Source organism: Gasterosteus aculeatus, chromosome 15 (genome assembly GCF_964276395.1).
Source record: "Gasterosteus aculeatus chromosome 15, fGasAcu3.hap1.1, whole genome shotgun sequence".
NCBI lineage: Eukaryota > Metazoa > Chordata > Actinopteri > Perciformes > Gasterosteidae > Gasterosteus > Gasterosteus aculeatus.
In genome coordinates, this window is record NC_135703.1 from 2,334,560 (window position 1) to 2,358,895 (window position 24,336).

The window sequence follows — 24,336 nt, forward strand, 5'->3', positions numbered from 1 at the left end:
GGATGAGGGGGGTTGGGGGGGGGGTGTCCCAATTAGCACAGGGCACCTTAACGGTTGGAAACAAGCAAGCGCTGAGTTTCCTAAGACACTTTCTACGGGGAAGTTGCTTATCAGACAACACCGTCACGTCTCCACATGCTGCTTTTACTCCTGTGGCAACAATGTAAGAGTTGAAGGTTCGTCCACGTTACAACGTACTGTGTCTTTGCTGGCTTGTACTGTATTTTCTGGAGCAGTTAGTTGAAGGCAGAAGACACTTTGATGATGTGATTCATTGTTTCTCTAAGAGGGAGGAGCGGACTAATGCTCGTCTCAGCCTCTCAAATGGGAGGATTTCCATCAGTGTGGATTAGAACGGTTCTAATCGAAGACGTCATCTTGTGACATTGTTCAGTTTCCTGGAATTTTACAAATCAGAGAATTCTACAGATTAAACTAACAATGAAAAAAATGTGGGCTGCAGCCAATTGCTCTAAATTGTGCTGCAATGCTCGATAAATAAATTACCCAATTTCTGGAGACTATCCTAAAAAGTAAGGATGAATAGAACAAATAAATAATAAAACAACTTTTCTTTCCTTTTTTAAAAATGTTTTCTTTCATATTTTTTGTTTCCCAAATATGTCCGATCCTACGCAAAAGAATTAGCAAAGGTTTGGCATCTGTTCTTAAAATAATAACAAAAATGTCTGATCAATACATATATATATATATATATATATTTTTAAATATAAGTTATGACAATGGGTGTATGTGTTATCAATCATCCTTATTGTTATTGACTGCCTCATATTTTAATACCTTTAAAAACATATTTTCTCCCTAGGTTTGAAATGGCCCTCATCACATGACTCCAACGCCATGCAGCTCCTGCGAGAAGGTGTGAAAGTTCTCATGGAGAGAAACAACCTCCAACTCCAATAGAATAACGCGCGTTTTAGGGTGGTCGATTGTTTAAAAAAAAAAATCCTTCTTTGCATTTTATTTGCAAAGTCGGGGACCCTTCACTCCATCTAATAGTCATTAGCTTTCATTACAAGCGTTTGAAGTAGAAGCCCCCTTTGTCTCGACCTGAAAGGGCCGCACAATGACTTCTGACCGGCGCAGCTCGCCTCCTCCTCGTCCGCAACATGTGCGGAGGACGGACTCGGGGAACAGAGGTTCCTCGGGTTCTCCCAGGGAACAGAGGTTCCTCGGGTTCTCCCAGGGAATAGAGGTTCCTCGGGTTCTCCGAAAACCGTCTTTCCAAACAGCCGGTTGCTGATCCAGCGTGCTTCTTTTACGCACACCACCACCAGCCTCCCGCACGCGTTCATCGGTATCAATGGTGTCATCTTCTACTAGATCACTGCGTCTTGGTTCACGTGTCACGTAGTAATCACATACCTCATTTAGCAACATGTTCATGTGCCACTTATATGGAATCACACGTGAAGGGAAACGTGCGCAAACCCTCCTCGGGCTTCGAACGCGGCCGATGACGCTCGACAGATCAACGGCCTTTTTCTCCATCGGAACGCGGTGTCAAAAGGGGGTGTTTGTTTATCCCGAGGGGGGGAGCCGGTGTGTGGGGGGGGGCGGGGCCAGTACAGGTGGCTAAACGACAGCACTTCTCGTGCGGGTGCCACAAACGCAGCGACGTGCTACTTCTCCCGTCTCGTTATAACGGGGTGACATTTTGCCCGTATTTAAGTGGGACAGATTAGCTGAACACACAAAGCTAATGCGAAACAAAACGGCCAATTAGTTTATTAATGAAGGCTCGGCGGCTTCTTCATTCAATTCACGAGTAAAGAGCTTGAGATCCCCGTTTAATAAAGGGGACAAAAGGCCAAGCAGTACCGGGCGCATCAAACTTTCAAAGGAATTTGTAGAATTTAATGACCATTCAAAAGATTGGTGCTACCTGACGAAACACGACTGAGATGTTTTGAGGATTACATGATTCAGTTTGGCGACGGCTAACTTTGCTTTGCAGGAGTTGTTGATGCTATTTCTGTTTTCCTGAGAGCTTAGTTTGTGTCTGCAGGTCTGATCCGCTGCTGTCTGAACAAAGCACTGACGAGGACATTCTGTCTTCGCTCGACTTTACTCACATCTGAAACTCAAACTCGTCTCTGCCAGCAAACCTCATCTTATTAGGATGCTCATCCCCACCAAATACTACTTTAGAAAGTGTGACCGCGGTGAGATTCCTCATCATCCACTGAAACAGCTGGAGTGCGGCCCCTGGGAACTGGAAGGGGAAACCAACCGAGGTCAAAGGTGAACTCTGCAGGAAACCCACGCATCCTGCCGACAGGCCCCGACGTCCTTCTACCACTAGATGGCAGCATCGGTTAAACAGTGGACCATGAGTGCCCCCCCCCCCCCCCCCCCCCCCCCCTCCTGGAGGGAAGAGGATCATCACACGTTACTTACACAGACCCCCGAGCAACATGGACATCAGGTGTAACGGTGTAAAAAGGTTTATCACCAGTTTTCAATGAGACGAAACACATTTCTAAGCATTATAATAATGATTATTTAACCCTTAACCCCCAGAGAGGACATACAAGTTAAAACTCACTTCTACTGTAATACGTCACTGAGTTCGTTTTTCTATTCCGGCGAGCACCACCAAAAAAAACATCATATTTCTTCATCATGTTTAATCAGATGAGACCCTCATGAGCTCGTTTCAGCCACTAGAGCGCATCCACCCCTCTTCTCCCTCTTTCTCCCTCTTTTCCCATGAAAACACATTTTCACAGAAAATTAACCTGTGAAACATATTACATCATATATAGACTTTTCCTTTAAATCTGCTACTTAGGTGTTACTGAAGAATTATTTTTATTAGAGGAAACTTTGTTTCCTTTTTGCAATAATTGTTGGTTTGTTGAGCTTATGGGTCGAAGTCATTTGTAATCGTGTGATATACAATATGAAATAGCTTGAAGCGCTGCCTATATATATATATATATACTTATATATATATTTGTATATATTTGTAAAACCTCTCATATTTTTTTACAAATTGTTAGAAAGCGACAGCTAGCTCTGTAAAGCAGTATTGATACTGGATCACCTGGTGAAATAAAATGAATTGAAGTGAAATAGAATGTCTTTAAATAACGCTTCTTTTGCATCAAGTATTTAAGTGATACTCGGGTAAAGAACACTCTTTCTCTCCATGGTTTAGTGGTGGTTAGTTTGGCCCAGCTGAACGTGAACAACCAAAAAGGAATGCGCCCTCTCACGCACGAGCTCGTTACGCGCTTTGATGTTAACTATTCCCTCTTTTAGTTCACTTCACTGGCCAATGTGTAACACGCTGTGACCACTGCAGACATCCCATAATGCGGACACGTTATCATATCCAGTCTGGTGCAAATGATACGCAATAAGAATGAAGGATCTCAACGCGCCACTAATGTTAAACTACTATCGGAGAATCTCACCATCGAAAACGCACTGCTCCTTTTTCCCAGAGGGGGGGTGGAGGGGTAAAGGGGGGGGGGGGGGGGGGGGGGTCGCCTGGAGGTGGACTGCTGCGCTTAGTCTCTGTTAATGCAGAGCCATTTGAACATCTATTAACCAGCAGCGATCAGGGTCAGCGCGTAAAGGCCACCGGGCTTCATCCTCCGGCTCGGCCCGCAAGTTCCTTCTGTTGCTCTCTGGGTAAAAATGTTTAAAAAAACCCTAAATGTGACCTGAAAAAGATTTTGTTTTTTGAAGAATAAATAATAACTAATAATAACTGGGCTGGGAGTTTCTAATTATTCAACAACGTACTGTTACAGTGAATAAATACAGATTTCTGTCACACAACACTGTTTTAAAAACAACGACTGTGGTGCTTTTTTTCCTCCAGGTTCACCAGAACCTTCCGCCGTCTTTAGGAGCCTTTAGCTCTAAACGTCTAATCAACAACTTGTTTTACCTCTTCATTTCCATCGGTAATGATTTTCTAATGCAACACACGAGCGTATTAAATGGAGAATGATTAACTCGGTTAGAGGAAGCGGAGCCGGGAAGCGAAGCCGAGCCCCAAACAAACATGTGATGGTCAGATATGATCGTCTTTTGATTTTTATGTTATTAATGCATCGGAAAAGCCCGAAGGGAAGCTGTTCTTCTGCGTCCCCCCGACAACGAATAGAACAGAGGCATATTCAAGAACGAGAGAATACTTGGGTTGATATTAAATTGGTGGTCATGTATACAACACGTTGTATCGTTTGAAATATCACAATGTCATTTTTAAACAGACAACTTACCACGTGTTGCGTGGGAAAAAAATAAACCAGTTAAAGGCGAACAAATAGGCTCTTTGCTGAGGAAAAGGGGAGATGTTTTTTTCTTGTTGATTAAAATGATATTTCAGCTCGCACGTTTCACCTGAATCCGGTTGTTTTATCAGACGTGGAGAAGAAGTTTGAAGAAAGGCGGTGAAGAACTGACCTCTGCAGCCTTTATTTAACACCCAATCAGAGTTTAAAGATTAAACGTTTTAAGATCAACCAAAGCAGCTTGAGGAAATCCAGCTCGTCCAAACGAGACCTTTATCCAAGTTTCATTTTCTTGTATGTGTTGTGCACAGTCCCTTCTAGAGAACACGCTGAACAGGCACCGAGGCCAGTGCAGGTTTCTCCCCTCCGTCGGCGGATGGTTTCCCTGAAGAGAAACCAGATATTAGGGCTGAATGGGACCCACAATGAGCCATTAATTGGAGGCGCACATGTTTTCTCAGCGTGTCTCTGTAACCAAGCTGCCCGGTCTTGTGAGATCTTTGAAGCAGGCCCTTGAGGAGACCTATTGGCAGGTGCTCCGGTCCAATCAGATCTCTCCCTGCGCAGCGCGCAGCCACGTTGAAGGGTTGGAGAAGCGTTTCCTTGGTGCGCACTTGTGCACAGAAACCCTCCCGAGAGCGCGCAGACTTCATGGATCCGAGCAATTTGCAGCACTGTTGAGTTTTGTAGCAGCATCTCTGCTTTGGTCACGATGCATCTCTGAGAGGGAGGTTGGCTTATTTTCCAGCAAGAGGAAGGGAGGGAAGAATAAGAAGAAAAGACCTCCTTTTGGGCACATTGGTTTCTACTTCTGTCCAGAGATGATGTTTTCCTCTGCAGGCAAACGCTGCTTCACCATAGAGTCTCTGGTCGCCAAAGAGAACCCTCTAATCCCCGAGGACCCCATCCGTCCGACGGCTTTGAGCTACTCCAACCCGACGACGGATGCCTTAATGAACAGTTACCAGAACCCGCCGGCCAGGACCCTCTACCAGAGCCCGGACCTGGTGTTCCCGGAGAACCACCCCTCCCTCACCGTGGCTCCCCACCAGCTCGGAGGCTCCCACCACTTACAGCATCCGCACTTCTTCGGGACGCAGCACCGAGACCCGCTCAACTTCTACCCCTGGGTCCTGCGGAACCGCTTTTTCGGACACCGGTTTCAAGGTACGGGATAAGGTGAAGTGGTGGCGATGCAATACAGATCTTTTTAATTACATGGCCTACTTTTATACAACCTATTACGATGTTTGCTAATGGTTCATGCCGGAATACAACTTCAATAAACGAATAATGCGCTATTCTGCACATAAAATGCCGAATTATTGGGTCTACTTGCATGCGTTTTATCAAAGTGAAGCTGTGCTCCGATATGCGGATGAGGGGAGAGGTATTTGTGCGTGGATGTCTACATTGAAAGTGTCTCAGTTGAACAATAAACTGCAGCAGGACATCGGCTGCTCTCATATTTCCACTCGCCCCGCAGCTCCACTCCCACAAAACCAGGAGATGATTCTATTATTCAATACAAGAAAACTCGCCCGAGGTTCTTTTCATCCCAGACGATATTATAGCCGGGTTGCAGAGAAACAAATGAATAAAATATATTAATTTGAATGGAATGGGAACAAGCTAAAGCGTGTCACGGTATCAACGCGGCCTGCAGTGATTTATTTGTTTATCCGCCGCAAATGGGCATTATTAATTATTACCAAAATAATTATAATGTGTAATGACTTTTATTTGTATTTATTTATTTTTAGCACTTTTATGGCATACCGTTTTGGACAAAAAAGAAGAGTACAATGAAGAACGAATCCGTAGAAAATCCATAAAATTCTGATTTCATGTAAATATACCACTAAATGATTAGTACATCTCATAATGCCTCCAGCAAGAGCACAGAATAGAAAAAACTACCAATTAGTCTAACAAAAACCTTAAAATAAAAGTTCAGTGTAAACAGAGGATGAGAACAACTTTCTTATATCAGAATGTTTCAACTTGAAATAAACATATACAAACTTCTCGGAATAGCTTTGGTTGAATTTATTACGTGCGCTTGACAAAATATCGCATACGGGTGAAGCTGAATGAGTTAATAAGATGTTTAAGCATAATTCACTGGGAAAAACAACCACACAACAACACACAATATCAAAAATATGAAAAAATATAGAAAACACGATATCATTTGAAATTGTATTATGTTTGCTATATTTTTCAGTCAATTTAATTAAACTAACGTTAGTAATTATAATTGTTTAGCTGATGTCCATTTTAATTCAAGACTAGAACCGAGTTGAGTCATTTGGTGACAAAATACAAAAACTAAAAACCTGTTATCGACGTACGGTTTTTATTAGGCTTGCATAGAATTTATATTACAACAATTTAAAAGTCCAATACACAAAAGCACAATTGTTACTTTGAGGAAATAAATAATAATTTGAGGGGGAAAAAAAACGTTTTTTAAGAATCTAACGTTAATTTATTGGTAAATATTTAATCGTTGAATGGTATTGTATAGTGCAACGGCATTATATTACTATTATTGGGCTTTCGACCACAACTACTAGGTATTTCTATTGGACTTATAGCAGACGTAATACTATATTTGTACATGCATTGGGAGTTTTGTCACGCCGCTTCGGATCCATGAACCGGGGGCCAGCAGGCTTGTTGACAGACAGGTCGTGCCGTCCGGATAAAGACGAGCGGTGATTTGGACGCGTGTCACCTGAGAAGGGCCCCCGACTGACGGCCATGTCGTCGCTGTTGTTGTTTTTCCTCCGCTGACAGGTAACGAGGTGCCGCAGGACAGCCTGCTCCTCCACGGCCCTTTCGCCAGGAAACCCAAGCGCATCCGGACGGCCTTCTCTCCGTCCCAGCTGCTGCGCCTGGAGAGAGCCTTCGAGAAGAACCACTACGTGGTGGGGGCCGAGCGGAAGCAGCTGGCGAACGGCTTGAGTCTGTCCGAAACACAGGTGAGCTAACGCGGTGCTAGCATGCTACGTTAGCTTACCGTCGCTTTCTAGTTTTTATATTTTCTTGCGCCTCTCTCTGAAATGCGGTCGGTTCTAATCCGCCAAATAGTTTTAGCATTTTCTTTGCAAAATTTTTAGCATTTTAACTGCAAAGCGCTAAAAGGGCGCAAAGGATTTAACTTTTTAACGTGTTTTTTGTTTAATGGGGGGCAGTGATCTCCATGGCAACAATATTCGCTTCCGCTAAATCGCAAATTCGATCGTTGTTTTCGCTGCTCTCTAATATCGCGATAATTAAAAATTAAACTCATTAAAAAGAAAACGGCAGGAATATTATCAGTTCAGTCTGATTTCTAAGGTATTTTGGGGCTTGTATATTTTAATATTGGTTTAATGTGTTAAGTAGAGGATAATTAAAACAAAACGTCCATTTCTAACTCACTACATATAGTCATACGCAAAAAAATGTACTCTATTATTCACCAACAAATGAAATGAAACCATAAAAAAGAACATTTTAAAATAACCCGTGGTTAAGTCCTGATAATGGCATGTCAATAAATGGCAGCCTAATAATAACAGCAACTCATGTTTCCTGAATGTTTAAAATTGTAAATATCTGGAGAACAAATTTTGATGAATGAAATGAAATGTTTCATTAGTTTAAGTTGTATATAATACGTGATTTGGATTATTGGACTGCTGTTATTTACAAATGAGGGAATCCTGCATCAAGATGCAAGTTAACTACAATGCTGATAACAGTTTGAAATCATCTTGCATGGCTGTGGCTGTATTGTACCTTCATAATGAAATCAAAACCTTTCTTTTAAATCCATGCAATCCAATACATTTGTTTTAAATCCCAGACACACGAGACATGGCTGCAGCGTAGCCAGTGAAAGTGTCTCTTAAAAGGTGTTTAATTGGTGCACACCATAGGATGGAGTGTAAATGTTATTGCTGGTTATGTTTAATGAGTCCACACTATCTCGGTCTCAATTAGGCCTAATAGGCAATATAAAGAGAGCTTTCCTGAGTCAGCAATATGGATAAATGCTGCTTGCAAGTTTTGTGTCAGTCAACAAGAGATTTTCAATTACGCACCAATCGCATTATGCAAATTACAATGACAGTGAAGTGAATGTTAATTATCCCATTAGGTTGTTGTTTGGCCTTGCTTCTTCAGAGTGAGCACTTATGGAGAGACACGCGGACTAGCAGCCTGGTGGAGTGACGTCAGTGAGGTCATAAATGGACATCATTATTCAATACCTGAGCAGGTGAAGGAAGCGACGAGCTGGGAGAGAAAATAATGGAAGCTAAAGTAATAAAACAGCTGCAGCTCCACCTTCTTTTGTGGCTGCTTCCATCATGTTGGGTCTGTTCTTGAAGTCTCCAACCAGCGCTGCCTCCACCATGGAGACACGAACACAAACACCCCGCTCTAATAAAGTACACTGTGGCTCTTATAATGTGACAACTATTGCTATAATGTAAAATTAGTCAAAAAGCAAACTAGGCTGAAGCTAATATTCAATTCAATTAAATTCATTTTATTTTGTATAGCCCATAATCGCAAATTACAATAACAATAATATGAGTGGCCTGTGTTTCTATTTAAAAAAATGTTCTGCCGAGCTCATATTCCAAGGTCACAGCGACAGCCAGGAAGCATCAGCATGAGATAAGATGCGGTTTTATTTCTATGGCAGAATCCTTTAGGGGCCTTTTGCCAAAAGGATGAAGGGAAGGAAACTCAAAAGCAAGGCGGGTCAGTCTCGTTGAAAACAAGCTCTTTGGTGTTTTGATGGGCGGATGGAGACTTTGGTCGTATAATTAGGTGAGTTTTAATGTAGTGGAAAGTAAAAATAACCACTAAAGCCTACAGAAGATGAATTTAATTACATTTTAGGAAGAAAATAGAACCATATATATAATATTTATATTGTTTTAAAAATAATAAAATAACCATAGACATGGTACATTTGTAAAATGTTGATCTGGGAGTGACACACCAACAGACATTACAACTTGTTAGATTAAGAAAATCACAGGTAGCCCCTGAAACAAATTAAATCTTTTCTCAAATTTGAAGATGCTCTGCAAACTGCGTGAACATAATCCAAACAAACAACATTTGAAGATGTTACTTTAGACCTGTTCTTTCTCTGTTACTCTTGTTGTCAGTTGGCCCCTCGATCTGATACAGACAATTAAAAACATGAACGATGGCTCCATTACATTTTGGAACAATCTGGAACTAGAGAAAGTTCCACTGCCTGTTGTTTGTGTTTGAGTCAGTGCGTCCGGCGTCCAACCCGGTGTGCTTGCCCGTCCAGGTGAAGGTGTGGTTCCAGAACAGGAGGACCAAGTACAAGCGTCAGAAGCTGGAGGAGGAGGGACCCGACAGCCAGCAGAAGAAGAAGGGAAACCACCACATCAACAGATGGCGCATGGCCACCAAGCAGCCCGGCTCCGAGGACATAGACGTCACCTCGGAGGACTAAAAGCCCCCAACGACGACGATGCCGCCGCATCAGAGGACCAACACTATTTATTATGTAATATTATTAAGTATAACTAGACACATTAGAGGAAGGACTAAATACGTCATCGCTGTTCTTCTCCTCATTGGGGTGCTACACTGGAAAGAAAAAAACCCACATCTTATTTAAAGACATGCGGATGAGGAGAGATCCGACCACGGGTGACGGGAAACCACGGCAAACCTCTATCGCAGTCCATTCGTTTTTAAAAAAAATATTGTACGTGTATAAAGGGTTTTCTTTAAAAGAGGCCATTCGTTTTGTTAAGTCGGCTTTTCTGCCACCATCTTAGGTCATTAACACCTCATTACTCAGCCCATCCGCTCTGCCACCTGTGTACCGTGTTAATCTGAATGATGATGTCGTCGCACACTTTTAGACACCCTCACCCTCACCCCCACCCCTACCCTCACCCCCACCCTCGGGCCTGTTGGCTGAACAGGCCAGAGGAACAAAACAGGAAATGAACAATGTGTGAAAGAAAAACCAAAATCTGCAGCATAATTATTTTTTGGGGGGGGGGTTCATCGGTGAACTGACACCCGGTCCGGCGCTCCGCCTCTGCGTGGAGCTTTGGCACACGGAGGCGATTCACGGGCAGCTGCGCGTGACTCGACGGGACGCAGCGAGGACTTGGTCCTGGTGTGCTGCTCCTCCAACGGCTGCAGGTTTCACCAAGAGCCGGGTGTAGAACCATGAGTGTAGAACCATGAAACCACACACGAGAACGCACTCGAGGAGAACGTGTAATTACAAAAAGATGTTTTAGAAATAAAAGCCGTTTCTCTGATGAGAAAGGTCAGACTTTTTGTGTAATTCAGGTCTCACTTTGTACATGGAGCTGCAGGTTTCACTCATTAGTTCCCCCCGTGCGGCTGGAGGCAACGTGTGAAACCTGCTGCTGCAGTGTTTGATTGGAAGGGGAAAAAAAACCCTGCTGAGGCCAAGAGATCAACCAAAGAAAGGGAATCCATTTCCAGATTGTTTCATGCCTTAAAACGTCCAAAAGGTATGAATACGTGTGATGCCACCGACCCCCTCTCAAACCACGGAGGTGTCGGGAATGTTGTAGGACAGTTTGCAGGTGTCAGGTGTGTTAGCTTTTTTTCGCCGGTATCGCCTCTGAATTCCTGCAGAAAGGGGACCCAGAAGTGATTCACCTCCAGAGGGTGAGACCTCTGAAAAAAGGAAAAGTAGGTCCTATTGTGTGGCGGCTCTTTCACCAAAACGCCTCAGTAATCACCTGTCAAAAGAAACGGAAGGAATCTCCTCGTAACGAGCCCGAGGCTTCAGAGATGAGCCCCGGCGTCTGACCCCGATGTCCTGTTTTGTAAGCTAAGAAACAGAGAGGAAGAGGGGCGGGTGGATGAGGGGGGGGGCAGGGAGGGGTAAAACCTACTCTCACCTTTTTTCTTTTTTTACAAGCATCTGCAGTAGCAAAAAGGGGCCCTGCTGTTTTGAGTTACAAGGACATCCTATACTCACTGCAGGTGCGCACACACACACACACACACACACACACACACACACACACACACACACACACACACACACACACACACACACACACAGTAAGAGGCAACCGGTACAGTAGCTCAAGACCCCCAAAAAGCACCTCCTCTCCTCTCCTTAGCTGAAGGCCGATCACGACCTCGGGGAGGTGAAAGGTCAGCGCGATTAACGAGAGCCTCTCGTGCGTCTGCTTGGGAAAACAATTAAAGGGGGAAACTCTCCTGTCGCCTGATTCAGCAGAGAGAGGAGGGGGGGGGGAGAGGGAGTCTCTCCAGGGGAGAGCTGCGAGGGAGTGGGGGGGGGGGCGGTGCTGCCGCCTCGAAGGTGTCAGCGAGCCGAACTGTAGGACGACGCGAGCTTCCGCCGTCACTCTTTGAATCACCTGTTTTGCTGCGAGACGACAGAAGCCTCCAGGTTTTTTTTTTTTTTCTTTCTAGGCCAACACTACAAATGACACGTTTTATTGTTGGTTATAAACCTGCACGTGGAGCGATAAATCATGCAGCGTTGTCACAGTTGACGCATTGCATCGTGCAACCGAATTACAAATTACAGCCTCACTACTGACAAGGAAAGACATTGTGAATCATCTTCAATTACTGACTAAAAAGCGTTATTTGCATGGGGGTTCTGACACATGACATTAGACTGAAGTGTACTGGAGATCCCATCAACTAAAGTTATGCACGTGTCGTCCCTGAGACGTACGCTAAAGAGGCCTCGTGATCCTGCGTGCGGCTTCTTGTCACCCGGCTGACTTCCATGAACAAAGATAATACTCCGCGGAAACAGGAAGGTTACGTCAATCTACTGCAAATGAACGCACAATAGTGCTTGAGACACGTTTCTAGAAAAGATTTTAAAGGGTGTAAAATATCTGCGTGTGTATAGAAAGTGTTCAGTACACAGAGGTGGAAGCAAACAGTAGATTGATCATTTAATTAAACTGTAGTTGTTTACTGCAGCATGTATTGGGATTAGCACCTTAATTGTAAGGTTTTCGATACAAAACATAACACGTTATTAGAGGATTTTAAAAGACGTATCGATATGTTATATCACGTTCACGGTTCTGAATTTAAATTGGAATTATTCTGCTTTGAAAGCACTAAAACAAAATCAGGCAGACTATATTTCCATTTAGCTTAATGTGTACGTCATAAATAAGTTGATGCTACAGCGGCTCACCACATTTATCTAGTTGATTAAATAACAAACATGACAAAAGTCTTTTCAAAGGCTTCTTTCCGTTTTTACAGAAACAATTCAGACCACATTGTCTTAATCTAAGTAACCAACGGGGGAGTTAAAGTCAATACCATCATACGTTTTACCCCATTCACATTTTATGCACCATTCTGTTCTTAAGAACATGACAATAATTCATCTGTTCCGACTGTTTTGAGTATTTTCTAATTTACAACATCAATTTCTTGAATTCCCACAGAACCTCAGCAAAATGAAACAGGCATTTTGAACCTATAACTTCATCCACTGTTCAGACTTCATTAGCACATGTTCACGTGACTCTGATTGAATTGCGCTTTGTGGGGAAGTTGGCTGTATTAATTAGCATCTCCATACGGGCCTCAGCGCTCCGTTATTGGTATTATTCTCCATGTTTGATACGTCATCCCGTGTTGCTGCTCAGTTCACGTCCCGGCATGTGTTCCTCTCTCTGTAAACGTATGCTAGGTTCACCGCGGTGGCGTCTCCCGGCGCCGCGCCGCAGAGATCCCTCACAGGCCTTTATTGTACGTCACCACCTTGCAATCTGTCGCCGCGGCGATCTCCGGCTCCAGCCGATTCACACCGATCTGTGGGTCGACGGTGCAAATGGAAACACGTGTCACAGGCGGTCAGATATCAGACGTTAACATACGGCGTGCGCCGCGCCGCCGAGGCCTCCGCCAACATCTACGCCAGCCGCTGCTGGGAGATTTGAAACAGTTTCATTTGCAGCTAAATAATTCTTAAAGGCTTTTAAATGTTCTGTATTTACGACTAATGTGCAAAAGGAGCCAATTTGGCAGATGAAGGTCTAATTTGATGTTGGCGTCTCCTAATATTTGAACCGGAGACAGATGGCTGTCGGAGTTGGAGGCAGAATCCTAATCAGACATCTCGGGAGGTGTGAAACGGGGAAGTGGGACAAATTGAGTAGGCAGGGGGTCCAAGGGGAGCGCCGCATTCATGTTGCTTTTTAGGGAGTTATTTATTTTCTTCACCCGCTATCTTTGGGAAAGTGCAAAAAAAAAAAAAACACGCGAGAGAAAAACAGGCCCCACTGCGGAGCGGGAGGCGGCTTTTCACAGGACACATATGTCTGAGGTTTTTTGCCATATGGCCGTCTGCGCTTTCTCCCGCGGTAATTAAATCCTGCACGTTTCTAAAGCCAGAGCTGGTTGCCTTGTGTCAGCGAGTCATTTGGCAGAGGAAAGACAAAGACAGCGACAGAGATAGCAAACAAAAAACATGGAAAACCAACTGCACAGTAATATCACGAGTACGGGGGGTGGGGGGGCGTACCTGGGACATCTGTGGGAAGAGGCTGATGGCGAGCGGCAGGGCCAGGGCGAAGGCGGCGAGGCACACCAGGCTGTGGACGGGCAGGACGAGTCTCGGCCTTCGCTGCAGGAGAGGAAGCCTGGAGGCGCACGGGGGAGAAAGAACCGCCATCACCTGAAACGAATCTACGGGGGTGAAGACGGCTCAGGAGCATTTAGCTTCAGGGACAAACACAAACCTACAAACTTACAAAGCTCTTTTCTGTTCATGAAGAGTTTCACTACAACAACCATTCAAAATAACTCATGTTTGCGGCTCGATCTCTGCTTGCGTTCTCATTCATTTAGAATTCTACGCGGGATCGACTGCACAGGCACGTGACATCCATTAGAAAAGCTGCGTTTTGATTGACGTTTTTAAACCACGTTTTAAAGACTCCAATCTCCAAGAATATGTAGGATAACCCCCCCCCCCCTCTTCAGTGAGCGGGACGGTGGACTCAGCAGGAGCTCCGTCTCTCCTCCACCAGCACCGCCTCCTCCCCTAACGAGGAGAGCTGCTGCCTAATGAGGGAGCTCATTAACACATATGGCTTCTATGGTTTAATTAAGACTACACACACACACATTTGTGCAGCTACACATCTTAGAAGTGTTTTACAAAGAGAAAAGTCAATGGGAGAAAGTTGTGAGTGACGGTTTGGGAAAATATTATCCTAAATAAATGCCACAGTTTTGATCAAACCGCACAGGAAAAGATGGCGGCCGTCCATCTTGTGGTGGAGGTCTTTTCCGGGTTGAGCTGTTTACACAAAACCTCCGACGCCGCGAATGAGAGCAGCAATTAATGGAATATTCCTGCCGTTACAGACAGACACACCGTTACGTTAGCGCATCAAAACACCACATTCATGAATACATTCACTCGTATGGGTTTTATTTTCAGTATACAGAGGTTTTGTGAGGAGGACCAAATGAAGTGTACAGCAGTGTGACACTAAACGAAACCCCTCGTAAAGGAGGTGGGAGCGGTGGGCAGGAACGCGCAGCGGAATCAGACGAACGCCGCGGCGCGCTTCTTAGTCAGCAGCGGAAGAGGCCCCATGAAATTTCGCGGTTCTTTTTCAATGGTTAAACAGTCGAACACATTTCCCCTCGTGTGTTCACGCAACCTTAAAGGCAGCTTGTGAAATACCTGCCGGCAGTAAGCCCGCCGGGCGAGGCCTTCACCGACGGGTCCTGCTTTACTTCACACGTCCCTGAAGCAAAGTGGACGAAAACGGCAAACGTGAGCAAACGCGGAGGCGAGCGAAATGTGGTGTATGGCGGTAAAATTCCTCCAACGCGCCTTCCATTTCTTTCCCGACATAAAACAACACGACCCGCTCTACTTCCCGTGGCGCTTACGGGGAGGAGCGGCGCCCGGACTCCTGTTACCTGGGCACTGAGGTTGCCATGGCGATTCTCAGCGCAATGGCCAGGCCTGAATGGAGCTCAAGAAGGGACAGAGCCCCCCGCTGTCACCGCCCCGAATCGGCTCTCACCAGTGCCATCCATCATGGAGGGGGGGGGTCTGTGTCCCCTTGTTCCCGCTCCATTGAGAGCCAGTGAAGCCGACACAGGGGAACGGCGAGGACACAACGCGCCTGCAACCGCCGGGCCGGCTCACGCTCTCACACCCTGCTGCCGGGACCCCGAGCACACCTGGCTGAGCCCCGCCCCCTCACCCGCCCGCCCCTCCCTCCCTCGCGAAACAAGTGATGTCAGGGACTCACACAGATGGATGTAAAGCCGTTGCATCATTCAGACGTCCTTACAGTCACATCACGCAACGCTGAATCCAGGTGGTGGAAAAGGTTCATTGAATGCAAATACAAAGTTCTGTGGAAGGAATCTGAACAATTGCATTCTTCATTTCATCAGGGGTCAATAATGTAACTTGGACTGTACCACAACACCACTTCTAATGACGGGTTTGATGAACATTTTAAAACACGAGTCTTGTCCCTTTTGTTTGTGACAAAATGTCCTTATATTAAAGAGAATGAAACCTTGGAAGTGATTATTACGCTCTATTTGTGTCATTGTGAATACATCTCATAAATAGACCAAACGGCACCGTGAGTCTCTGAAACGCAGCTGACACCATTATTGAATTGTGAACGTCGCTGAGGCCGTTTTCAAACATGACTCAAACGTTAGATTTGAATGTAAAATGATTTGGTAGATCCCCTCCGCTTCGCTCCCAACAAACCTCCCAGTATCAACTACCTTTCCAGCACAGACATGATGATGGGCGGGAGGATCAGGATCGGCACGGGTAGGACCGCTCGGGTCAGGGCCGTCTCCAGGAGCGCCTGTCGCAACCAGAGAGACATTGAAGCAGACTACAAAGACGCAGCTGGAGACCACTCTGAAAAAGCCACGTACATGCCTGGCGGCTACTTTCGACGTTCCCGCGACGTTCCCGCTGTCGTCGAGCACGCTGATGCCCTCCGACAGCTCCGAGTGCCTCATGAGCACCACGTTGCAGACGTTGGCGGCCGCTGCAGAGAGGCGGGAATGTTTTTAGAAAAGCTTTATTGGCTCACACGTGACGAAATCGGGCTTGTTTTTCCTCCTGGCTGAGGTTTAGGGTTCGGCAGATTGCGCAGTGCCGTCGACGCAGGGAGAGGTTCAGTTCCTTGCTCAAGGGTACCGCGGTAGGCACGGCAGGAAATGAGGGCTCACATCTGGATTAAAAGTCAAACCATCGGACGGGGCGAAGAGGAATTGAACGGGAGGTTGGAGAGGATGCGCTTTTAGCATTTTCCACGTAGCATCTATTTTAGTGCTACGGTTTAGCGACGCTAGCACGCTGACACTTCAGGGGGAAAATGGAAAACATTTCATATTTCCCCGACCTTGAAATTCGGGGAAACTTTGAAGCAAACAGGTGCGTCTGAGGCTTTTTGCTGAGAAAAGGAAATGAGAGAATAACAAAACGCAGTGTTTGCATCCATCGTGTAACACCGATACACACATTTACATTGTAACTGAGGTGGCAAATTGCACGTGTTAAACATCAGCATAATTGTTCTCATTTTGAGCATGTTGGCATAATGATGTTAGCATTAGCTCAAAGCACAGCGGTGTATGGGGACATATTCTTCATACAGATCGTGTGTGTGTGTGTGTGTGTGTGTCTCAAGTCAAGGTGACTGATGGGTCAACAAACCGCGGCGTCACCCCGGGATTTATTCACGACAGCCAAAGTGAACCCAAATGTATGTTAATATCGGTGGACCTTCCTCCTTGACTCTAATAGGAATAAGAAAAACTCATTTTAGAGAGTTTAGTTGTGGCGCCGGGGGCTTTTTTAATTTAAGACACCGGCGTTGGGAGTTATCTTCACAGACGCCTGCGGGGCTCGCAGGTCGCTTTGTGAGGGGAATTCAATTGACTGAGCAAATCGCTCTTTTTACCTACAAGGGAAAATTTTATTTTTTTCTATCCAGACCAATTAAGGGAGGGACAGATAGCGGGATTTTAGCAAGTATGAAGCTCAATTAATAAAAGGCATCCAAGTAATTATAATAATACTAATAATTAACTTGCATCAATTAGTCTAATCAAAAGTCTGAATCATTCAATGCTAAAATATCTGGCGTTAATTCGTTTTTATTTAAAATAATTACATTTATCTACATTCTAATTGTTGCCTAATACCTCGCGGTTTACTCGGGATGCATTAAGGAACATCTCAGATAATTACGGCAATATTAATAATAATTAAATCGTGATCGATATACAAAAAATCATCCCCATACATTTCTGGCGGCGAGTCTTTCCCGCAGTTAAGGTCCTCATCATCAAAATGAATGACAGGCCGCTGCTTGATTCGGTTATTACAAGTGAATCTGGACGTAAGTAAGCGAAGAAAATGAAGCGGGGGGGAAAAAATCAAACAGCACCTTACTTTGGCTCGCTTCAATTAGCCCCTTTAATTACCTTATATATGCCCCCACCAAAACAACAACAGCAACAACAATGAACAAAACATAAATCAGGTAAATGAGGCCTTGACATAGACGCCACTTTAGGGGTAATTATCCAATTTGTTTGCGGCAGCAGAGTTCTAACAAGCAGCCAATTACCAGGCAAAGGCTGCGCCGTAGAAACCTGTTGATTTAATTAAAAGAGCCGCCATGGTAAGCGGGAGGGGGGCAAACAATTTAATTATGAGCCAGCGGCATTCTGGGAGACGGGCCTATGCCCCTGGGTGCGTGTTTGCTGGAGAGTGGCGCGAAAATCAGCTCTGTGGCTCCGCACACGTCTGACAAAGGAGCTCACAACACGCCTGGAGCCCCGCGGAGAGCAGAGCGGCCTGGGAGGAGGAAGGAGCGAGCGGCTCCCAGAGCGCCGTGCGCGGCGGTCACAGGACGACGGGTCTAAAGCAGCTAAACAAGGTCGTTCCGTGGCTGAACATTTATTAAGAGCATTTTTTTCTGTCCTGACTTTCCAAACCAGGAAAGAAGAAGATACCTCACGGATGTTAAGCATGCCGTTAAAACGCTAACATTAGCGTCTTAACCGATCTGTAATAACAAAAATGATATTGTGATCCCAAACAAACAATGTCTATTCAGACATTAATTTCTTCAAATTAATAAACTGACTTCCAGATAAATGTGAGAACTGTGTAAGGAATTAACGATGCAGGTTTTATTTTAAGCAGAGAGAACAGTCAGATAGGTAGATAGATAGATAGATACTTTATTTATCCCTCAAGAGGGACATTTTGGTATCACAGCAGCATGTACAGGGAAGAAAATAGAATAAAAAGATACACCTTATATACAATATAATAAGATAGAAATATTAAATAAAATAAAATAAAACTGAACTGAACTAAAACAAACAAAAGAATAACCTTCCAAAAGAGACAATAATAATAATTTGTAAAACGAGAAGAGGAAGAGCAGCAACATGACAAACACGCATCGCTGTAGTTTGGGAGGGAACATGTGTGTGACCCCCCCCCCCCCCCCCCCCCCCCCGTCCCATTCGGGGAGCCCTTTGAACTCACCCACTGCTGGGAAGGGGATGAACCTCTGCACCAAAAGCCTGGTAGTTGGGCCTAAGCGACGGGCTCTCCGGACCAACACGTTCAACCCCACCTGAAATAAAACCACAAGATGCACGGGCCACCGGCTGTATGTCACAAAGCACATGTTACACTGATGGATTTACTGTCTGGACAAATGGTCTGTCACGAACGGCTTGAGGGGGAGACGAATAGAAGAAGAACAACTGCAGACGGTCCCGTATTAGACCGGTCAGGAAGCTTTGGGCTCAGATAACCCGCCCTCGGCTCTCCCCGGCCCGGCGGGGGGTCGTCACCAGAGCGCACGTTTAATTGGAGAGCTACGCCCCCCCCCCCACTCCCACACTCCCCCTTCTCCTCTCCTCTCGCGTCCGTCATTCCGCCCTCCAGACACCCCGGGCTTTTTTTCCTCTGTGCTTGTTGACGTTGTCAGGCCTGAGGGCAGCAGCCGGATCAGCGCCCAGCGGGACCAGTAATTGGCTCGGTTTGAGCCCCGTGTCCACACTGAGGGCCGCGCCGGGCCGCCGTGTGATCGCGTGCTGCGCTCTGCACTCTGACATCTCACTCTTTGGTGACGGACTACGGTACAAATAAAGAGAATAGAGACGTTGGACTGATCAGGGTGTCGTCGTGGCTGATATTAAAAGGTTCCGGCTTGAATTTGAATATTTCTCCCCTGTCATATAAAATGCTGATATTTGCCGTTTGACCTGAAAATCTATTTCTGTCAGCGTGGGAAACAGTTCAAACATTAAACTGCACTGAAACCAGACTAATGAGATGTTTCTTTGGTAACCGTGGTGACCGTTGAAAACTGAAAGGCACAGATCACAACTAAAGAGACAATTATCGATGGGCGAAGAGAATTCACAATAGCCACATAGTGCCTTTATGTATGAAAACATAAAATTAGGATAATGATATATAATTATTTCAGTAAATTTCTCTTTATCTTAGTTTAATGTGCGTTTTGTCTCCTTTCTGGCTATTTAGTTACACTGAAGATACGAGTATCTGTCACCATAACCCGGTACACAACATCATTTAAGAAGCAGTGGATTATTTAAACATTAACGTTATAGCAATATTTCATTTTTAAATAACATGGCTGCACTTTAATATGTAAGAACTCCCTAACAGCAGGTTTCGCAGACCCGCAATCATCCGTGAATGTCGTCTCAAAAATCAACATTCTTCCCCAAGAGAAAGCAGGGATCAACACGCGGATATTGCAGAGCGACGACCTCGACTGATCTTTGGAGTTTACATGGAGCGTTCACGAGAGCAGCAGCATGATGGGGACTCACAGCGATGGAGACAGCGCTGGTCACCGCGCCGAGGTATCCTTCAAGGAACTTGGAAACTGGAGCCGGCTGAAGTGAAAAGTGAGTAAAGCAACGATATGAACACATTTGCTGCAGCGGTTTACGTACAGGACGTCTGCGAAAACGTACTGACTCGGTACCTTGGAGGCGTTACGGTTGCAGTAGTTCACACAAGCGTTGTGGCTCTGGTTTAAGCACTGCAAGGGGAGCAGAGGCCGAAAGAAGAGGAGTCATTACAGCGGCTTCATTCATCATTCAGAAACGTTGCTCCCAAATGAAAGAGGATTCTTCACATTTAACTACACAAATGTAAAAGTAAGAAAATTAAAAAAAAATCATACAGCTGCAAGAACTACAGAATTACTGCTTCCATCTGCCTTCTAAAGTGAGTCGAGAAGTCTGTACCTGCCAGAAGATAGTTGACGCCAACGTTTGATGTGGCAGGAGGAGGCCAACAACCTGCACAAAGATGAAACTCTTTTACAATGTCTCTACCCAGTCTTTAATATTATGTATTTATGAACGCTTAACATATATACACATGTGTGGATAAACGTCCATGAAGTCATTTTTTATTTTAGAATAATTACAATATATAGTTTTATTGAAATGCGTGCAAAAAATAAAAAAAGTCTTACCACTGGTGTGCCAAATGGGATAAAACCTGTTTAAAAAAAGAGTCAGCATTTATATATCATCTTATATTCAAAATTGGTTTTCATTTAATTTGAATAAATAATATATATATATATATATATATATAATATATTTATATAATATATATATAATAATATATATATATATATTATATAATATATATATATATATATATATAAATAATATATATATATATAATATATATAAAATATATATATAATATATATTAAAAAATATATATATATATATATATAAATATATATATATGTACAGGCAGGTCCGAGCATGAGAAGTCTCTCTCCCTCCCTCTCTCACACATTCTTCACGACACTTCAAAGTTTCCTTGCTAAAAAGGTGCTTTAAGAAATACTTGTGTTGGCTTCTTGGGAGAAGCGGGAGAACTTCTCGGTCTCCGTGGGGGAGAGGTTTTAATCAGCGCCCAGCTGAGTGTGACCTTTTTCAGGCCCCAGACAACCCGAAGAGCCCCGTTGAGCCGTGACAGTTCCCAGGGTGAACCGCGACTCCATGTTGGACCACATAACAAGCCCCCAGATCCCTCATCCCGCGAGGCCTCCACGCCAAGCGACTGTACCTGACATGCGGAAGGGCATGGGGATCTTCTCCCCCGTGTCGGGGTGGATGATGGCCTGTAACAGCGAGGCCATTGTTAGTGTCAGACGATCAGGAGCTCGGGATTTGGGTTGTTTCAGTTCTGCTGTGCAGTTGGAGCAACAGAGGATCACTATCTAAATTCGGTTATGAACCTAACCATTATGTGTATGTGATGTGTCGCCATGGCAACCGGGGATGATAGCCGTGTAGGCTAGTGATGGTGAAAAAAAGGGAAGGAAGGGGAGACGAAGCTCTTACCTGCTTTATTTTCTGAGCTTGCCAAAGCTGTAAAGAACAATAAAACAACAATTTAAATTTGTAGGGACTAGGTCTATAAATAACTTCTAAATACTGCACAGACACCTGGTTCTTTGACCCCTCTGTCGCTCAATCAACACGTCGTGAAAAACATTGATGTCAACTCGTCCTCACCTGAGCATCTGTCGCTCCCGGTGGAAGAGTTCCCTGTTTGAAGCAGTCGAGCAGCTCCAAAGACTCCTGCAGCCGTTTCTGGTTTTGACGAACAGATGGAAGTCAGTAGAACGTCAGTAGAACGGGGCGTCCGTCCTGGAGGCTAAGAGCTGTTTTTTATATTCCACTATTATAGCCACACAGCTCAATGCACGATAAGCGCGTTTCACTAAAACCTTCATGCTGCTTTTTGGTCGACAAATGACTTCCCTAAAGGGTAATGAGCAGCTTACTGTGCTGTGATCACTGTCTAATGCTCAGCAAAATACAAGATCATGTGGCCCAATTTGTTCTAATGAGCTCGCCATCTGTACACGTGTGTGTGTGTGTGTGTGCATGTTCCCTTCCCTGCATTTGTGTGTGATAGTGTTAGGTGTGCACTTTGGGGTGTGCACACGTGCAGTTGTGTGTGCGGTCATCCCGTGTCCCATCTCGTCATTAGGGGCGAGTCAGGGCTACGCCTGGCCCAGCAGGGTGTAACATGTGTGTGTGTGTGAGCGTACACACTCTCCACCCCTCACAGCTGCCCCACATGTCCACACCTCATCACGTCCCGGTCGCCACCGCCGCTATTACTGTCAGCAAAGAGCGCGCTAACAGCTTCATTACCCGGAGCACCAGAGCACTGATGACTCCATGAGCACAGCGACCAAAACACAACAAAGGCCCGGAGAAAAACCTGGAGAACGCGGCTCCAGAAATCATCCGTAAGCAACAGCCTTTTCCTCCATCGCAGCCGCTCAGCTCGTCCTCTATTCTGTTACTGCAAGTTTGCTTCTCGCGCAGCAGTATTCAGTAGTTCTGTTTCCACAACTCTGTGTTCAAGTTGCTTTGTACAAATGGTGTCTTTATATTTGACTTTACAGACGAGAACTCAACCAACTGAAGTATGTTTACACTCATAATAAACATTTTGAGGTTGTCGGTGTTGCCGACTTTCTATATTGTTCTATATTGCTTCATATTGAATTTTTGGAGTTTATTTTTGCTTTCTCAACATCACCAACGTAGCTTTATTTAGGTGGTGCTTCATGCGTCGAAATGCAAATAACCAAGTTTGTGTACCTCTGTCACAAAGAGGGTGCTGGGGTCAATCACATCCAGGAAGTGCCTGAGCCGACCAAAGAAGGTGTTCTGAGAGGAAAATAAGAAAATAATACATCACGCAAAGAATATTTTACATATCACATTCATTTATTTTTATTGTTAAAAGCGAGACATGGACAGAATATATTTGTAGAGTCTTTTTTTAATTTCATCACCTGAGTCAGGATTAAAACGTCCTACAAAAAAACATGCTCAAATCATCCAAATCTGATTCTGGATTTTTCTTTGGCAAAGAGAGGCAGAGAGATTCCAGCTGTCGCCCAGAAGAAAGTGACATTACAGCGTGCCAGCTGTTTTAACACACCAGGTGGAGGCCCCTCATTAATACCGCAGAAAAACTGCTTCCTATCTTTTCGGGACCCAAATCCACTCACACCATTTGCAATTAACTTATATAATGACTGAGCCAGAAATACCTTTCGATCATTTATTCATAACGGAGCATAAGGAATAGTTTCGGGATGCAGCAGCGCAGCACCGAGAGGCCCCCGCATCCCTCCCCGACTCCAGTTTAATTACACGAACTGCTAATTTGGATGAAAATCTGGTTTGTGCCTCGCTGCTGTGCCTTGTGACATGCTGAACATATGGATGGTAAAAAAAACTTGGCATGGGGAGAGTAGTTTTTAAAAATCTATTTAATTCAATTATTCACCAGTGCAATTCCAACTTGACCAGTTAGAGCAAACACTGGTGAGTGGGAGAGAGCGCAAACCTCCCACGTGACCTGCAGCCGTCCTACATAAATACTCAAAATACATGGAAACGGCTCTCACGTTAAACAATGCAAATGAACTTTGAACTTTAACCCCGCTTTTCCCGCGGCTCTAAAGAGGAAAACTAACGTAGGGTTTTAGAGTGAAATATGTCTAAGATGAATGATGACGTTTATGAGTTTAACGTAAACGTTAGTTTCTGCTGCTTGAGGTGCACAAAGGACGTAACGTTACAACCTTCAGTGGTAAATTAAAAGTAAAAGTACCTGGTCGAAACGAGGCTTGCCGTGTTTGAATCTCGCATATTCAGACATGCTGTTTGCACCAGTCTGCTGGTTCTCTGCGACGACACCGGTGTTCACTTCACGAGCCGCGGAGCCGCTTCCTGCCGCTTTACCGGCCGCGTTGCATCATGGGCAATGTAGTTCTTCCGTGCCGCATCGGTCGACACGACGTGCGTTTAACTTTGGTGTGGAGGACTACGCTTCCCAGGACAACTTGCTTTGTTTACAGCGTATTAAAAAGAGAAGTTA

The 24,336-nt window shown here is 44.8% G+C and overlaps 2 protein-coding genes across 5 annotated transcripts; one reads left to right on the forward strand and one right to left on the reverse strand.

Moving 5' to 3' along the window:
• The first annotated feature begins 4,173 nt into the window (after positions 1 to 4,173).
• On the forward strand, positions 4,174 to 10,614 carry emx1 (empty spiracles homeobox 1). Its single transcript, XM_040199780.2, has 3 exons — positions 4,174 to 5,441; positions 7,077 to 7,261; positions 9,604 to 10,614. Exons 1-3 carry the CDS (start codon positions 4,724 to 4,726, stop codon positions 9,769 to 9,771), a joined length of 1,071 nt encoding a protein of 356 aa, XP_040055714.2. The 5' UTR covers positions 4,174 to 4,723; the 3' UTR covers positions 9,772 to 10,614.
• A 1,632-nt stretch (positions 10,615 to 12,246) lies between these two features.
• On the reverse strand, positions 12,247 to 24,259 carry sfxn5a (sideroflexin 5a). Of its 4 annotated transcripts, none has more exons than XR_013452754.1 (14): positions 24,070 to 24,259; positions 23,046 to 23,114; positions 21,942 to 22,019; positions 21,768 to 21,794; positions 21,490 to 21,544; positions 20,879 to 20,904; positions 20,646 to 20,699; positions 20,381 to 20,437; positions 20,223 to 20,288; positions 18,898 to 18,988; positions 16,260 to 16,375; positions 14,580 to 16,186; positions 13,852 to 13,969; positions 12,247 to 13,139 (listed from the first exon to the last, which is right to left on the reverse strand). XR_013452754.1 is itself a non-coding variant. In XM_040199776.2 (14 exons), exons 1-14 carry the CDS (start codon positions 24,115 to 24,117, stop codon positions 13,062 to 13,064), a joined length of 969 nt encoding a protein of 322 aa, XP_040055710.2. In that variant the 5' UTR covers positions 24,118 to 24,259; the 3' UTR covers positions 12,247 to 13,061. The 4 variants fall into 4 exon arrangements, 3 of the variants coding, with proteins under 3 accessions (XP_040055710.2, XP_040055708.2, XP_077945457.1); XM_040199776.2 differs by having other exon boundaries at positions 16,101 to 16,186; XM_040199774.2 differs by having other exon boundaries at positions 13,852 to 14,015; positions 16,101 to 16,186.
• Between the last annotated feature and the right edge of the window lie 77 nt (positions 24,260 to 24,336).